Raw genomic sequence first — 19,282 nt, forward strand, 5'->3', positions numbered from 1 at the left:
GAATTACTGTGACACAGTCATAACTTTGAGCCCTGCACAACACGATATCCAGCCCATCCTTTTCTAGCTGCTGTTGAATATCTTTTGACATTTTTCTGCAGTCTTTCCCATCATTAAAAAAACTTAAGAACGATTCCTGAACTTCAACAATGTTGTCTTCTCCTTGGGGGTATCTAATTGTTTGACTCATTTGGTCAGTTCTGCTTTCATCGAGAGTGCTGACAAAAATTGTTCTGTAATATTTAGCGCATATAGGGTGTTACAAAAAGGTACGGCCAAACTTTCAGGAAACATTCCTCACACACAAATAAAGAAAAGATGTTATGTGGACATGTGAAACGCTTAATTTCCATGTTAGAGCTCGTTTTAGTTCTTCCACCTACGCTCAATGGAGCACATTATCATGATTTCGTATGGGATACTCTACCTGCGCTGCTAGAATATGTGCCTTTACAAGTACGACACAACATGTGGTTCATGCACGATGGAGCTCCTGCACATTTTAGTCGAAGTGTTCGTACGCTTCTCAACGACAGATTCGGTGACCGATGGATTGGTAGAGGCGGACTAATTCCATGGCCCCCACGCTCTCCTGACCTCAACCCTCTTGACTTTCATTTATGGGGGCATTTGAAAGCTCTTGTCCACGCAACCCCGGTACCAAATGTAGAGACTCTTCGTGCTCATATTCTGGACGGCTGTGATACAATACGCCATTCTCCAGGGCTGCATCAGCGCATCAGGGATTCCATGCGACAGAGGGTGGATGCATGTATTCTTGTTAGCGGAGGACATTTTGAACATTTCCTGTAACAAAGTGTTTGAAGTCACGCTGGTACGTTCTGATGCTGTGTGTTTCCATTCCATGATTAATGTGATTTGAAGAGAAGTAATAAAATGAGCTCTAACATGGAAAGTAAGCATTTCCGGGCACGTCCACATAACATATTTTCCTCCTTTGTGTGTGAGGAATGTTTTCTGAAAGTTTGGCCATACCTTTTTGTAACACCCTGTGTGAGTGTGTGTGTATATATATATATATAGGGAAACATTCCACATGGGAAAAACATATCTAAAAACAAAGATGATGCGACCCACCAAACGAAAGCACCGGCATGTCGACAGACACACAAACATACACACAAAATTCTAGCTTTCGCAACAAACGGTTGCTTCGTCAGGAAAGAGGGAAGGAGAGGGAAAGACCACCCTCTCCTTCCCTCTTTCCTGACGAAGCAACCGTTTGTTGCGAAAGCTAGAATTTTGTGTGTATGTTTGTGTGTCTGTCGACGTGCCGGCGCTTTCGTTTGGTGGGTCGCATCATCTTTGTGAAACATTCCACGCGGGAAAAATATATTTAAAAACAAAGATGATGTGACTTACCATACGAAAGCACTGGCAGGTCGATAGAAACACAAACAGATACACACAAAATTCAAGCTTTCGCAACAAACTGTTGCCTCATCAGGAAAGAGGGAAGGAGAGGGAAAAATGAAAGGATGTGGGTTTTAAGGGAGAGGGTAAGGAGTCATTCCAATCCCGGGAGCGGAAAGACTTACCTTAAGGGAAAAAAGGGGTATACACTCGCACACAAACACATATCGATCCGCACATACACAGACACAAGCAGACATTATGCTTGTGTCTGTGTATGTGCGGATGGATATGTGTGTGTGTGCGTGAGTGTATACCCCTTTTTTTCCCTTAAGGTAAGTCTTTCCGCTCCCGGGATTGGAATGACTCCTTACCCTCTCCCTTAAAACCCACATCCTTACGTTTTTCCCTCTCCTTCCCTCTTTCCTGATGAGGCAACAGTTTGTTGCGAAAGCTTGAATTTTGTGTGTATCTGTTTGTGTTTCTATCGACCTGCCAGTGCTTTCGTATGGTAAGTCACATCATCTTTGTTTTTAAATATACAGGGTGATTCAAAAAGAATACCACAACTTTAGGAATTTAAAACTCTGCAACGACAAAAGGCAGAGCTAAGCACTATCTGTCGGCGAATTAAGGGAGCTATAAAGTTTCATTTAGTTGTACATTTGTTTGCTTGAGGCGCTGTTGACTAGGCGTCAGCGTCAGTTGATGCTAAGATGGCGACCGCTCAACAGAAAGCTTTTTATGTTATTGAGTACGGCAGAAGTGAATCGACGACAGTTGTTCAGCGTGCATTTCGAACGAAGTATGGTGTTAAACCTCCTGATAGGTGGTGTATTAAACGTTGGTATAAACAGTTTACAGAGAATGGGTGTTTGTGCAAAGAGAAAAGTTCTGGACGGCCGAGAACGAGTGATGAAAATGTAGCACGCATCCAGCAAGCATTTGTTCGCAGCCCAGGAAAATAGACTCGCAGAGCTAGTAGAGAGCTGCAGATTCCACAATCAACTGTATGGAGAGTCCTACGAAAAAGGTTAGTTATGAAACCTGAACGTCAACTACCCGAGGCGATGGATCGGCCGCCAGACAGCCCGTGACAGAGCACTTCATCACTGGCCTCCAAGAAGCCCTGATCTTACCCCCTGCGATTTTTTCTTATGGGGGTATGTTAAGGATATGGTGTTTCGGCCACCTCTCCCAGCCACCATTGATGATTTGAAACGAGAAATAACAGCAGCTATCCAAACTGTTACGCCTGATATGCTACAGAGAGTGTGGAACAAGTTGGAGTATCAGGTTGATATTGCTCGAGTGTCTGGAGGGGGCCATATTGAACATCTCTGAACTTGTTTTTGAGTGAAAAGAAAAACCTTTTTAAATACTCTTTGTAATGATGTATAACAGAAGGTTATATTATGTTTCTTTCATTAAATACACATTTTTAAAGTTGTGGTATTCTTTTCAAATATATAATCGTATGGTAAGTCACATCATCTTTGTTTTTAAATATATTTTTCCCGCTATATATATAATATATATATATATATATAATATATTATAATCATTTAGTTCCATTCAAATGTTAGTAAAACCATGACAAAGTTGCATATCAGTTTGTTCCTTTAGAATACTCACTTGGTATGTCTATAGATTCGAAAAACTGTCTCCTAGTTTTGATGTACTTCACTACCATTTTCAATAATTACAGTTCTGATATGCTCCGGAACAGGTATTGGCCAGCTTGCAGTATCATTGAATGAGGAGGAGTCGAAGTTAGATGAAACAGAAATATTATCATTCTTGCCATTACTATCTTTATCACTTTTATCATTGTCACTTATGTCAATGTCTTCATTAAAACCACTTACAGTAAGGGGTTATATGGAGAAGGAGACCAGACAGCGAGGTCATTGGTCTCGTCAGATTAGGGAAGGAAGCAGGCCGTGCCCTTTCAAAGGAACCATCCCGGCATTTGCCTGGAGCGATTTAGGGAAATCATGGAAAACCTAAATCAGGATGGCCGGACATGGGATTCAACTGTCGTCCTCCCACTTACAGTACTCTTTTCACCTGTGTCTATAGCCTCAATATCAGTAATTTATCTGAATGCCAGAGCCAAATTCCACAGTTTCATTACTCTTTCCTTCACCATCTTTATTTTCTCCACAAGCAGGTAGGTATTTGGATAAATATCCAGTGAGTAATTTAGCCTCTTTAGTCTTTGCTTTTCTTCATTTCCTTTTCTAAGAGCGAGATGGGTGAATTCTTTTCACTGAAAAGGGGGGGGGGGGGGGGGGGGGGAAATTGCAAGGTTATATTAATGTGACGGAATGTGCCTACATATTCATTAACAGTAATTTGTCTCTGTATAGCTTGTAGGATACAATACAGAGTAGATAGGTGCTATCATGATCATAAATTCACAGTCTTTAAAGATGAATGTTGTATGTATCATTTATATTGCAGCTGACAATAAAGACAATTTTTTAAATGGATAAGAAGATTATTTTTATTTTACTAGTCAATAAACCATTATTTGTTTGCTAAACATCCTGATTCTACAATATGTAACATTTCTATATTACACCAGTGTTTTGCTTGCAGTAAAACAGTGTAAAAACAAGAAACTAATGTTTGCAAAAGATTACAAGATTCCTAATCCTGATAATATGTAGAAGAAAATTTTGGGACAGTAATAACCTAATTAGAAATGCAGGTATTTACTTTCTTGGATACACAAGAATACATTCACTTAAGTTTTCCACAAATTACTGCAACCAGTTGCCTTTTGTTTTATTACATAATTTTTATTTTGTATTACACATTTAAAATCATCTACCAATTCATCATCAGATCAAAAATGAAATTATGTCTCATTATAAACATGAAAAATTACTCAACAAAGACATGTACAGGCTGCACCTAACATTAAGCAACTATCTCCTGCCATCCTAACTTGTACAATTCTTAGACATAGTTCAACAATCTGTGGATAAAGAAATGCTAAAAATGTCATTCAAATAAAAGAAAAAGCTCTCTGTCCTAACAGCTAAAAAGATCCACCAACTCTCATTCTAATTCACCTGCTGAACAATAAAAATTCTCTGACACAGTACGGAACACAACAAGCATTAACTTCTGCAACACAGAGCTAAATTTTCTATATAAAGGGCTTAAAAATAATATTGCCGCCAAACTTGAGGAAAACACTGTTAAATATCTAATTACTAACACTTAGGTAGCCTGTCTATCAGCAAAATTAAGTCAAAATGAAAAAAAAAAAAAAAAATGCTCTAGCACATGAAGCAAACAAAATTAAAGAAAAATTTAGAAACAGAAAAATTCCCCATGAACACACACAAAGAAGCTACAACACTGAAGCAAATCAATAAAAAACTAATTAACAACAATGCCCTTGTTGTTAAGGCAGACAAAAGCCCTGCAGTTAGAAAAATGTATAAATCAGGACACAGTAACAAAAATTTATAATTTTTCGAAAATAACAACATAACTGAATTAGAGCCTGATGCTACCCCCAAATACCAAGGGAAAAAACTGATTAAGAGCTGCAGTTTCCTCCTAACATCCACTGAAGCCAAATACTGCATAATAATGAACCCTACAGCTGCAAAGCTCAGATCACAGCACCAAATTCACAGTGCAGTTCACCCAAATTAACTCAGTGATCAGTCCTAGATACAAAATAACTAAAAAATTTCATGAAATTCTTAGTAAATCCATCATATTTACAACCAGCTACCCTATAAAAAACAACTATGAATTGACTGCAGTGTCAAAGATGTCACTACACCCAGTACAGCAAAGTTTACATCCCTCGACATAGTTAACGTCTACACCAGCATACCTGTAAGGTCTACATCAACATACCCATAACAGAAGCACTTTGAATGATCAAACTTAAATTATTGAATCACAAAAAGTACAGTAATGTAGAAATCTACTAACTAATGGATCTGCTTGAGTTGGTGCTATCTCAAATTACTTTTCCTTTAATAACAAAATCTATATTCAGAATGATGTTTTAGCAATGGGAAGTGAGTTAGCTGGCCTACTAGCTGACATCTAAATTAATAATCTAGAAATCAATTATTTTAAAACAAACAAAACAGAAAATGGCAAAATCACTAACTATAAACTTTACATTGATGATACCTTGACACTGTACAAAGGGACAAGCACTGAAATAGATTAGCTGAGAAACTTAATAATTCCGGATCCCAAAGAACCTTTTACTGTTGAACACCTAACACAACATGGAATTAATTTTCTTGACCTAACTGTAACTTGCCACAACAACAAACAAATTTCAAATTTATAGGAAACCCACTACATTAGATATAATTAAAAATTACTTATCAGTCCAACAAATACAAATTAGCCTTTTTTAGATCAGCACTCCACTGTAGAAACAAAATTCAAGCTGAATCTGATGTAAAAAGCAAAGAACAACACATTTTAAAAACAATAGCCCACAACAATGCTTATGACCCATCCATAGCCAACAAATTAGATGAAAAAATAAAAACCAGCCGAACACCATCAATAACAAGTTTCGAATAGCAGTCCGCAGCTCGTGGTCTAGTGGTAGCGGTCTCACTTCCCGTGCACAGGGACCTGGGTTCGATTCCCGGCGGGTTCAGGGATTTTCTCTGCCTCATGATGACTGGGTGCTGTGTGTTCTTCGTCATCATTTCATGATCATTGACTTGCAAGTCGCCGAAGTGGCGGCCGAACTTCCCCGCATGGGGCCTCCCGGCCAACAATGCCATACGATCATTTCATTTTTTCAAATAGCAGAAGATACTAATATATATATATATATATATATAACTCCATGCCTTTCCCCAGTAAGATCTTGTATCAACGTTCTAATCTGTTTAAACCACACAAAGTGAAAGTAAATTTCCACACAAACAACAAAATACAAACCAAATAGCTCACAACACTAGAACAGCCAACCCTTCCATTTCGCAAATCTGGTATATATAAATTAACCTGCAACAAGTTCTGCTACTACATGAGGCAAATAGGAAGAAATTTTGTGATTCAATACAAAGAGCACACAGACACACCCAGCTTAAAAAATTTAAATAAATCAAGTGGTGCAGCCCATTTAGCATGAAGTCATTAAATTACAGACACCAAAACAAACCTACATATTCTACACTATGTAGACAAAGGAATAAAGATGAGTCTCATGGAGCAATTAGAGATTTTCACCCATAATAATAAATTACCCCACACCATCTTAAATGAACAAACTGGCTTAGCAAATAATCCATTTTTTTCAAAATGCAAAGAATCTGTAAACCTGAAAAACTAAACCACCAGGGACCAAAACAATAATAATAATAACCCCCGCCCTTCACTCATACCCTCTCACTCTCACTCTCCATGCATGCACACACTTCATGCAGAGCTCTATATTTATTTCGTAAGTAATGATGAATGTGGCCTAAACATCAAGATAAATGTCAAATGTAATTTCAGCACTAATACTGTAGATATAATATCGTCCAAACTCAAAGTTTTAAAAATTTTGTAAATAGCACATGTCAAGTTTGTAATGTAAATATAAATTATTTTGCAATAATGAATTTAATATAAATAGATATATAATTACTGTCATGAACATGCAATCCAAGTACTGGACAATGCCACACACTGCTCCAACTCAAACTCTCAGAACCTAACTTTAATCATGCTCTTTGGTTTATTTAAGTCTTGTAAAGCATATAGAAGTTGTTACCTGTGGTTATATTTGTGAAGTGGTCTAAAATTAATGTCATTGGAAAAAATACAGTATGTTTTCCAAACTAATGTGTGCACCAACAAACAAAATCAACTGATACTGTAAGTAATGCAATTAAATCAATCTCATGATCTGACTATTTCTTGCCATATTAAGTGCTTACATGTTTCATTTATACATTTTTGCCATATATACACGATCACCATAGTGCTGCAAATGTGCAATGAATATGTTCCGTCTGATGATGAATAGCTAGGCCATTTGAAATCAGCAACGGAAAATGGAAGTTGAATAATACAACGCAAGGCAACTGGTTGCAGTAATTTGTGAGAAACTTTATTCATCACAGTCGCAGTGTTCCACATTCATAATGGATTGTAACTGAATGTGCCACAATGAAAGCCAAAGGAAACATTACATTAATTACACAGTATTTCTAATTCAGCTTTAGGATGAATGAAATGAAATTATATTAAGTTAACATGAAACTCATGGTATTCTGGAGTGCTTTGGGAGTAGGGTGACCACATTTTCTTCGGACAAAAGTGGGGCTTTCATACATTTTCTTGGCCAAAAAGTGGGACAATTTTTATTTCTCATTAAATATCACTTTTAATGCTAACATCTCTTCTTCCTCTTTGTGTGTGTGTGTGTGTGTGTATACAAAACCAAACAAAGAATGGAAAGAAGTACCTTTCAAGTTTTCAGAAATTTACTTATTAAGAAATGTAACATTTATAACACAGAATGTAGAAAGACATACAGTAACAATCACTAAAAAAAGTTCTTAGTGAACACAAGGATTGTGGATCCCACACTGCAATCATATTTCTTCAAAGATGAAATTTCATTCAGCAACTCAGGTTTGCCTAATAGGTATGAATAGAAGTCAGTGCAACTGTATTTACCGAAGTTTAAACAGGTCAGTAAAATACACTTAACGCTCCTCACCGTAAATCTATTCCTCTCATCTGTCCACTGTGACAATAGTAAGCTGAAAACTCTTTCAACATTTGCATTGTGGGCAGGGAGTGAAAAGAAGTACTGCGCTATATTAAGTGATTCTCTGAACTGTTCATTACACTGGCAAGATCTGAAAAACCTACACCCTTTTTCATGTGCCATCAACTGATTCCATTGTTCACTGTCTGTTTCTACTTGTTGTTTTACAAATGACTGTATATGAACTATTTCATCAAATAGGGGGCTGTCATTTCTTAGAATGCCCTTTTCATTTAGCCACATTAAAGTACTTTCAACTACTGACCATTCTGGTGCTTCTGTGAGCATCATCCATGAGAATACAGAAAACTCAGCTCTTCCCTGTAACCATGAGGATAAATAGTCTACTGAAGCATCATAAAGCTTTGATACTGCTATGTCAAATTTCTTAACAGACTGGTCATCACAATCATTCAGCAGTTTTTTTACACTTAGTGGTACAAAATGTTCATGTTTCCTTGAATTTAGACTTGTCAAAGCTTTATTTAAGACTGCTAATACTTCACATATGGAATTATTCTGTTTCTCAATGCTCAGAATGGATTGTTGGAAAACACTCATTTGTGAATGTACAAAAAGTAAATAATATTCATTTAGAGGATCACTTAAAAAACTCTTTTTGCAGGGCACTTTGAGTTAGACTGTGACAAAAAGTAAGATTTCAAAGGTTCATACATTTTCAAGATCCTTTCTATGGCTGGCAACAATGAATGCCACCTTGTTTTGGAAAAGGAAAGTAAATTTGTGTGACACCAACAAATTCACAGAATTCAGTGAGTTCTGCAACATGAATAGAAAAAATATGAAAATGGTTGTACAACTTCATGACAATGCAGTCAATGTCAACAAGTAAAACATCACAAGCACTTTGAAGTGTGTTATGAACAACATGTGCTGAACAACCTATGCCAACAACGTTAAAGTTTTTTCATTTTTCTTTCAGATGTGTGAAAACATTATTACTCTCTTTCTTCATTAACCCCCCAAAATTACAGTTAGTATTGTCTGCACCAAATGCAACACACTTTGAGATGATACTGAATGACTGTACAACATGAGAAAGATAATTGGAAATTGTTTCGGACTTTTCATTCTGCAATTCATCAAGATCAAGCAATTTCGTCTGCAGTCCACCCTCACTTACAGAAAAATACTTAACTATCACAGGAAAAATTTTCTGATGCCCATGATTGCTAGCATTAGTAGATATTGGAAAGTATTTTGTACTGTTTACAGCAGCTATTACCTGTTTCTGGGAATGCGGAGCTATAACATTGTTGATAATTGCTTCAAACTTTGTTCTTCCACATGAAACATTTTCTCCAATCTTAGAATCAGGAATTTTTTTTGTTTAGTTGAACACTGCAGTCATTAGAATGATAGCTTTGGTGGTGTTTAACAACATGGAATGACAGGGTTCCTTCTGCTGCAGCTACGTTTTTCTGTTCCTGTGTATTTGAAGTTACAAAATATCTCGTCATTTTTTGCGAGGAACCTGCCGGTCGAAGATTTTTCCTGTGTTTCTCTGATTCTATATGATGCTTGAGATCTGCAGCACCACCATGAGACACGGATACAGCACAGTTACATATGTTACATTTTGCTGAACAGTCATTGTCTATAGCAGTGAAGCAAGGAAATTTCCTCTGAAGCTCTTCCGAAAACTTTGATTTTCGTTTCTGCATCGCCACGACGTGCTAGCACTTCACAAAACTGATACGACGTGCTGACAACAATGGCAAGCAAAAGCAAAGAAAATAAGAGTACGCAACAATTATAGTGGTTAAGCTGTACATTATCAGGGGGTACCAACGTATGGAATGTCAGTTTCAATTGATAGTTTATACAATCGACACTCAGAAAATATTTTAACCACTTTGTAAATGTCTGAAAATAATCCCTGAAAAGCAGGACAAATTGCTTGTTTTAAAAAAAAAAGTCGGGACAAATTTTTGAGCCTCAAAAAACGGGACAATCCCGATTAATCGGGACGTATGGTCACCCTACCGGTATTTAGGAGCCAACTGTTTGGGTTTTCTCTTTTCTGACAGATATCCTCACAGAATTTCCAAGGGAAGTCAAACACCCACTGCAGCTACTATCTTCATTTGGTCTTATAACAATTCATAAATTATATCATTATTTTATGACAGTAAGGTTCAACGTGGTTGGCTTCATTACTATCTTTAATACATATGTCGTTTCTGTTCTGGATGAAATCATTTCACAATTTCTCTGTTGTTCAGATGTATTTTTTTACGTATGACACCGAAACCACAATAGAGCAACCTTTTAAGGTGCTGACTGTAACTAGATATTGGGTGTGCTCTACAGAAAACCATTACGAAACATTTTTCCTATGGTTAGTCCTGGTGCATGAAGTCTAGAAACTCTGGTGTCAATCTTTATGTCTACAGTTGGTAAACATTTATGCTTAAATTTAGATAACTCTTCTCTAGTGCATCTAGTTGGATTTTAATGTTCATAATATAAACTATATGATAATTATGCTTAACCTTTGAAAAAGTAATTTTTAGAATGTAATTCTTTAATTAAAAAGAAAAAAAAAAGAATAAAAACACCTCTCTGGTATGCTGCTTTTCACTGCACCTTTGCATGTATTTTTAAACTGTATTTTTAGTACACCTAGTTGATGGCATAAGTATCCATGTAGAATAACTGCATCAAGCAGACAACTGGTTATCATTCTACAGTTTCAAAGCCTCATGTAATGTTTTACAAAAATTCTAAAACTTCAGAACACACCCATTGACAGTAGTCATGGCCTGATGTTAGGTAAGAATGTACCTATGTTTATAATTTGCACATGCACAGGTCCTTGCACTTTCAACTGCCTCTTATATACATAACATATTTTGGCCTTGTCTGGGAATTTATTTACAGTGGTTTGATCCTGGAGAGCCTCCAAATACTGAGGGCCTCTAGATTTGCAGTCCCCCCCTCCCCCGGACCAGAGGCCAGGGGTGAGGCACCCCTTTCACCTCACCTCACCTCACCTCACCTCACCTCACCTCACCTCACCTCCCCTTTCCTATTCATTCATGAAATTTGTCATTAACGGTCCACTGCAGTTTGAGATTAATGTAGGTATTCACAAATACAATATTATAATGGGAAAAAAATTGCACTTACCTCAGAGAAATCTTAACGACGGCACAGATAGGAATTAAACACACAACTATGACATTCCTTCAACTGTCTGATCATGGAAACGAAATGTCTGACAAGTAGTAGAAATGGTTAAAGTAATTTCTGCTTAGCAAATAACTCTACACCATTTTAATAGAAAAAGATTATCAATTACAATCCTGTAAATACATATATTTTTAAACTGCTTATGCAATGTTTTGTTCAACAGGAACATTCCACATTTATCATGAAAATGATCTATGGAACACAAAACCAACTATCACTAATGGCCAACAAATGAGAGAAACAAGTGCAAAATTATCGATGAGTACTTTGACAGTGTTATTTTTTGTTATTTTGATTATTCTGCAAGTGTTTCCATTACTGTCTGCTGAACCAGAGCAACTGTGACACTTGAAAATGTGTGTGTGCTTGATGTACATAAAATGATAGGTCGTTTCCATGTATAAGGATGAGTATGGATCTAAAACTGTAGCCCCCCCTCCACTCACTACTATTCTTCCCCCTTCCAGAAATGTTTGAATTATTCATCATCAGTTTTTGTATTCTTTTTGTTAATTATTACTTGAACTATTATCATAAAATGTAATTTTCCTAAGAGAACATAATTATTTACACAACAGATTGATTTAGACAGATGACAGAAAATACTAACTCATGATGTTTTATTAATTAATAAGATTTCAGAGTGAATGTATAAATGGCATTTTCATTTGAGCATTTTAATCCACATGGAAAAAGTATTTGTACTGGTAGGTTTTACCTGTTCCTCTTTAATATTTCTTAGCTGCAAGCATTCCATCTACTAGTAATTTAACATAGTCCTGCTCCTCTTGCCCTCTTTTCCCAACATACATATACATAATCACTGTTACCCATTACTTGTATTTCTTCTATTCACAGGTTATGTTGTTCATCTCCTACTGTGAGAAAACCTCTAAAGCTAGGCAAACGAGATGAAATATACATACCACTGAGATACTGCTTTGATGGAAGTGCTTCCAGGGATGTCCATTAATAATTTGGTATTGTTAGACACATGCACTTTCTGTTATTTGTCAAAGGTACTTGCTTAGCAGAAAAAGATTAAGTATGTTTTGAAGTGTAATGAGTCACAGTCTATGTCAAGATGATCAGTTGATACCAAGTTCACTATTGCCACTGTTAAATAATCTTTAGCACAATTTGGCAAATTAAACAAGTAAAACTGCAAGAAACCAACTTTCAAAGTAATGGCTTCTTCCCAGTAAATCAGTCTTTCCCAATAGTTTTCATATACGCAGAATCAACAACCATGTCGCAAAATACTGATGAAAAATCCATAATTTAAATCAAAATTTATTTATACAGTATAAATACATTATTTATACAGTATAGTACATTTCTTTGTGTTACTCACAGCATATAAATGATAACAGTATTCAGAACAAAATTTCCTACTTTTAACTTATTTTGTCCGATTTGGAAAACAAGAACAAAACAAAAAAGAAATATTTTTAAAAGAAGCAACACATTTCTCATAGTAAAAAGTTTTATGAAAAGTAATGAGCTCAAAACCTTAATTTGTAATGCTGAAGACTTTTTCATTGGTAAAAAGAAGGCAGTATCCAGAGTTATTTAAACTGAAAGTGACTCCTAAAACTGACAGCCACTTTCATCTCAAAACATACACTAAACCAAATTATTTTACATTACAGAGTGCACAATGTGCTTGTTATTTATGATAATCTCGAACTCAGACTGAGTAATGGACCCAAATCGCCATTACAGTATAACAGCAGGTATTAGGAATCAACACAAATCACATTATAAATGCATCATTCATATCACACCAGGCAAACATTTGACACTGAAAATACATTCTTTCAAACAATAAAAGTTTGGAGGATTTTGTGAGATTTCAAATTTGCATAACATGGGTACTGTTATGCTTTCATGTCTTTATCTTGCACAGGTCTAATAATAGGGACAGAAATATTCATACCCACTTTTCCATAAGGTAAACCAGATAACATAGCCGAGGATTTTTGAAAGATGCAAACTGACTGGTATGGCCATACTGTAATTCATCATGTGTATTTACGCAGACACATTCATACAAATATACATACAGATCACAATGTTATTTCAAAAAGAACACACATTATCAGTGATGTGATGTTCCAAAAAAATTAATTTTGAAATAAACTAGTAATAAACATATATATCTCTATGTTTGTAATGTCCGAGTCTTGAACTATGGTAATTAAACAAGCAAAATAATGTTAAAAATATCTAACTCTAAGGCTTTATACAGGTGCCATTTTTATTTCTTATTTTCAATGCCCAGTAACAACATATGACAGTAGTCTAAAGTTCAAAATATAAAAGTAGTAATAATAATAATAATAATAATGATGAAAACACAAGTGATAAAATTTTGTTCAAAACTGAATACAGACAGATTAAGAAGTTTTTAATCACCAGAAGCTGAACTTGCGATCCAGCCAACAGGAAACAAAGCATGTGCTTGATTTGTGAGTTTCAGAAACCAAAAGCTTCTTATTTAGAATATGAAGAAGACATGGGAAGGTTAATTCACTCCAACTCATCAGTCAACAGGACCAAAGTGGCACCAGACACACTAGAATAGACACTAGTGGCATACTGACTGTTCCCTTTCTTGTGTGCGCGCGCGCACACACACACACACACACACACACACACACACACACACACACACACACACACAGAGAGAGAGAGAGAGAGAGAGGTCTTAAACCATTAACCTTTCCCTGTGCTGCTATCTTTATCAGATCTCTGCTGCCCTTTTGTGGTTCAGCATATCAAAGTGTGAGAAAAACCTTCAGCTCTGAAAACTCAAATGTATATTTATGCATACTATGGTGCTAGATCATAATTTCAACTATTGGTGTTCTTAATTTGTCACATTTCAGTAGTTCTAAGCCTGTGTGAAATACAAGAAGTAAAGACTAATACAATGTTGTGCTTTCAGAAACATGGTCCACAAGTGAACTTCCCAGATATGCTTGCAGAATAAGTTTCAGAATATCTTTAAAACTGCTGGCGGTAATGGATCAATTAATATAATTTAATTTAGTTTTTTTAGCACTGAAGGGCATTTTTTGACCTGACTTTTCCATCAGAGTGGTGTGCTAAAACCTCTCATTTACAAAATGCATGCACACTTACATTATGGGTGATTAAGCATTTTACATATAAAATGTGTAATCCAATTTTAGATATGAACTGCCTACTAGAAAACTTCTGGAATGCAAATCCCATCTGGACGTCTTCAGAACAGTAGACTACTACACCATACAATTAAATAATGCATCAATCTGAGTGCAGTTGTACAAAATGAAACATCGAATAGGATATCAATTTGCGGCATGAGAGGAATAGAAACAGCATGTTATATGACAACACAGTGAGTGGCCTTTTTGGTGAGCATTAAAACTTGATAACCTTTACACAAACAGCTTACAAAATATATACATATATTCCCAGTGCTTGAATTGTAAAGGCTGTAAAACACTAGATAAGTTAACATTCATAGTAGAAACGGTATGTTGCAACATGAAAATGCAATGTCTCTTCTACATTTCATGTAGACATAGGAAAGAGCCACTGGGTCATCTTGAAGCCAGAACTGTGTACAATTCTGAGATGCATTCATTTCATTATGAAAATTTTCTTGCAGCAGTTGGTAAAAGGAGGTAATGGCATTATATAAGATAAAAATAAATACGCTTCAATATTAGTGTAGGATATACCAACAAAATTCTCACACTGATACTGTGTGCATTATTATAAAATGATATGTTCCTTTAATAATGTGACAAATTGTGTTGGTGTAAAAAGAGAGCAGCACACTTTTATAATGTAAGTATCACTCTAGACAAAAATAAAAGGTTTTATCAATTAATTCTAAACATAACTTTTACCAAAAATAACAGTGCCATTTCCTCACTTTCACCACCTTCTGAAATAATATTAAAAGAAACTCATTTACACAAAACCTTTCTTCAGTCTATCATTTCAAAAACTGTGTTGGCTGTAATTTCCATATGGTCCTGTTGTGACTGGCAATTGCATTCAACACTTTCCATAAATGCAGTTCTTGCTCTTTTCTTTGGAAATGCATTAAACTTCATACTCCCCCCAAAAATTTGGGTTCATGGAATTAGACCAATTCCATCAATTTTATGGAACAATGCCTTTCCAGTACGGTCATTTAAAATTCACTTCAAGCATAAAATTCTCTGTTGGAATTTTTTGTGTACGAATTGACAGTTGGTGAACGCTTCGGCTCATCTAAAGCGTACGAACCTTCATCCTTCTTCCGCATTCTGTACACGATGAACATCACAACAAGTATAGCACACAGCAAACCAACAACAGCACCACCAATCACCGCTGTGGGAAGAAATTAAAAACAAAATTCATTACTGAATCAACACTATGGAATTATCAAACATTTAATTAACAAAATACAATATTAATGCCTTTAAATGACATGAAAACATTACAGATTCTTGAATGTACACTATCTGATCAAATGTATCCCAACATCCCCATGCAATGCGACCACTAAATGTCAACAGAGGCTGATCCACCAGTACAAAAGATGGTAGGGAGCTTTGCATTACCAGTAGAAAAGTAGTACCAACAGAATGAGTCACTTAGGAGAGCTCAGTGACTGCAAACGTGGACTAGTCATTGGATGTTACCTCACTGACAAATCCATCAGGAAAACTTCGTTCCTCCCAAGTCCAAGTTGTTGGTGATGTGATTGTAAAGTGGAAATGGGAAGTCCTAAACAATCACAACTAAAATAAACCAGGTATACCTCATGAACTGATGGAGACGGACTATCAAGCATTATGGAGGGTGGTTGTAAAAATTGCACACAATTAACAGAAAAAAATCTCACATGAATTCCAAACTGCTACCAGCGGTGCCACTAGCACAATGACAGGGCGTATATTAGTTAAAAAGAATGGGGTACAATGGTCGACAAGCGCCTCATAAGCTACACATTTCTCTAGTTGATGCCAAGCAACACTCAAGTGATGTAATCCACTGGACAGTGGATGACTGGAAACAAATGCCTGCATAACATTAACTGCCATCACAAGCAGTGACAATACTGAAGTACAGAGGATATGACATTACAGTATTGGGTCATTTTTCATGGTTAGGACAAGTCTCCTTGAGAAAATGGTAAATGTGGAAGAATATGAACACATTTTACAACATCGTGTAGTGTCCCCAGAAGAGTTCAAGGCATCATAAAAGTTAAGGGTGGACATATCCCATACCAATGTCCCATAACAAGTTGCCAGATACTTTTTATCCGATTGTGTACATCTACTTACTGTAGGGTAGCAGGCCGATACACACGAAAAAAAAAAAGATGATACAAGAAACCTAATTTTGTGTGTATTACTCTGCCAGATTAATACAACTTTCTTGCAAATCATTTTTGAGACTTCTGTAGTGTTGTTGTGGTCTTCAGTCCTGAGACTGGTTTGATGCAGCTCTCCATGATACTCTATCCTGTGCAAGCTTCTTCATCTTCCAGTACCTACTGCAACCTACATCCTTCTGAATCTGCTTAGTGTATTCATCTCTTGGTCTCCCTCTACGGTTTTTACCCTCCACGCTGCCCTCCAATGCTAAATTTGTGATCACTTGATGCCTCAAAACATGCCCTACCAACCGATCCCTTCTTCTAGTCAAGTTGTGCCACAAACTTCTCTTCTCCCCAATCCTATTCAATACCTCCTCATTAGTTACGTGATCTACCCACCTTATCTTCAGCATTCTTCTGTAGCACCACATTTCGAAAGTTTCTATTCTCTTCTTGTCCAAACTAGTTATCGTCCACGTTTCACTTCCATACATGGCTACACTCCATACAAACACTTTCAGAAACGACTTCCTGACACTTAAATCTATACTCGATGTTAACAAATTTCTCTTCTTCAGAAACGATTTCCTTGCCATTGCCAGTCTACATTTTATATCCTCTCTACTTCGACCATCATCAGTTATTTTACTCCCTACATAGCAAAACTCCTTTACTACTTTAAGTGTCTCATTTCCTAATCTAATTCCCTCAGCATCACCCGATTTAATTTGACTACATTCCATTATCCTCGTTTTGCTTTTGTTGATATTCATCTTATACCCTCCTTTCAAGACACTGTCCATTCCGTTCAACTGGTCTTCCAAGTCCTTTGCTGTCTCCGACAGAATTACAATGTCATCGGCGAACCTCAAAGTTTTTATTTCTTCTCCATGAATTTTAATACCTACTCCGAATTTTTCTTTTGTTTCCTTTACTGCTTGCTCAATATACAGATAGAATAACATCAGGGAGAGGCTACAACCCTGTCTCACTCCTTTCCCAACCACTGCTTCCCTTTCATGCCCCTGTACAAATTGTAAATAGCCTTTCGCTCCCTGTATTTTATACCTGCCACCTTCAGAATTTGAAAGAGAATATTCCAGTTAACATTGTCAAAAGCTTTCTCTAAGTCTACAAATGCTAGAAACGTAGGTTTGCCTTTTCTTAATCTTTCTTCTAAGATAAGTCGTAAGGTTAGTATTGCCTCACGTGTTCCAACATTTCTACGGAATCCAAACTGATCTTCCCCGAGGTCCGCTTCTACCAGTTTTTCCATTCGTCTGTAAAGAATTCGTGTTAGTATTTTGCAGCTGTGACTTATTAAACTGATAGTTCGGTAATTTTCACGTCTGTCAACACCTGTTTTCTTTGGGATTGGAATTATTATATTCTTCTTGAAGTCTGAGGGTATTTAGCCTGTCTCATACATCTTGCTCACCAGATGGTAGAGTTTTGTCATGACTGGCTCTACCAAGGCCATCACCAGTTCCAATGGAATGTTGTCTACTCCCGGGGCCTTATTTCGACTCAGGTCTTTCAGTGCTCTGTCAAACTCTTCACGCAGTATCTTATCTCCCATTTCGTCTTCATCTACATCCTCTTCCATTTCCATAATATTGTCCTCAAGTACATCGCACTTGTATAAACCCTCTATATACTCCTTCCACCCTTCTGCCTTCCCTTCTGTGCTTAGAACTGGGTTGCCATCTGAGCTCTTGATATTCATACAAGTGGTTCTCTTCTCTCCAAAGGTCTCTTTAATTTTCCTGTAGGCAGTATCTATCTTACCCCTAGTGAGACAAGCCTCTACATCCTTACATTTGTCCTCCAGCCGTCCCTGCTTAGCCATTTTGCACTTACTGTCGATCTCATTTTTGAGACGTTTGTATTCCTTTTTGCCTGCTTCATTTACTGCATTTTTATATTTTCTCCTTTCATCAATTAAATTCAATATTTCTTCTGTTACCCAAGGATTTCTACTAGCCCTTGTCTTTTTACCTATTTGATCCTCTGCTGCCTTTACTACTTCATCCCTCAAAGCTACCCAGTCTTCTTCTACTGTATTTCTTTCCCCCATTCCTGTTAATTGTTTCCTTATGCTCTCCCTGAAACTCTCTACAACCTCTGGTTCTTTCAGTTTATCCAGGTCCCATCTCCTTAGATTCCCACCTTTTTGCAGTTTCTTCAGTTTCAATCTGCAGTTCATAACCAATAGATTGTGGTCAGAATCCACATCTGCCCCTGGAAATGTCTTACAGTTTAAAACCTGGTTCCTAAATCTCTGTCTTACCATTATATAATCTATCTGATACCTTTTAGTATCGCCAGGATTCTTCCAGGTATACAACCTTCTTTTATGATTCTTGAACCAAGTGTTAGCTATGATTAAGTTATGCTCTGTGCAAAATTCTACAAGTGTAGAATTCTGTAGTGTATAGATTACTAAATGGAAGTGACTAAATGTGTGTGCGAAGAAACTTTAGAGAATAATAATACAGGGGAAAGATTAATTAACAATAATGGAAAGATTGACTGTTCTTTGATAA

At 36.6% G+C, this 19,282-nt stretch overlaps 2 protein-coding genes across 2 annotated transcripts in view; one reads left to right on the plus strand and one right to left on the minus strand.

Moving 5' to 3' along the window:
• The window catches only part of LOC124783143 (probable ATP-dependent RNA helicase DDX47), a 116,704-nt gene extending 104,366 nt beyond the window's left edge, over window positions 1–12,338 (plus strand). Inside the window, exon 8 of the mRNA XM_047253999.1 lies at window positions 12,224–12,338. Coding sequence (XP_047109955.1) covers window positions 12,224–12,280 — 57 coding nt within the window. The 3' untranslated portion in view covers window positions 12,281–12,338. The remainder of the gene's footprint in view (window positions 1–12,223) is intronic.
• A 304-nt stretch (window positions 12,339–12,642) lies between these two features.
• The window catches only part of LOC124783169 (syndecan), a 248,223-nt gene continuing 241,583 nt past the window's right edge, over window positions 12,643–19,282 (minus strand). The window contains exon 5 of the mRNA XM_047254001.1: window positions 12,643–15,739. Coding sequence (XP_047109957.1) covers window positions 15,570–15,739 — 170 coding nt within the window. The 3' untranslated portion in view covers window positions 12,643–15,569. The remainder of the gene's footprint in view (window positions 15,740–19,282) is intronic.

The sequence above is a fragment of the Schistocerca piceifrons genome, chromosome 1, assembly GCF_021461385.2.
Source record: "Schistocerca piceifrons isolate TAMUIC-IGC-003096 chromosome 1, iqSchPice1.1, whole genome shotgun sequence".
Classification (NCBI taxonomy): domain Eukaryota; kingdom Metazoa; phylum Arthropoda; class Insecta; order Orthoptera; family Acrididae; genus Schistocerca; species Schistocerca piceifrons.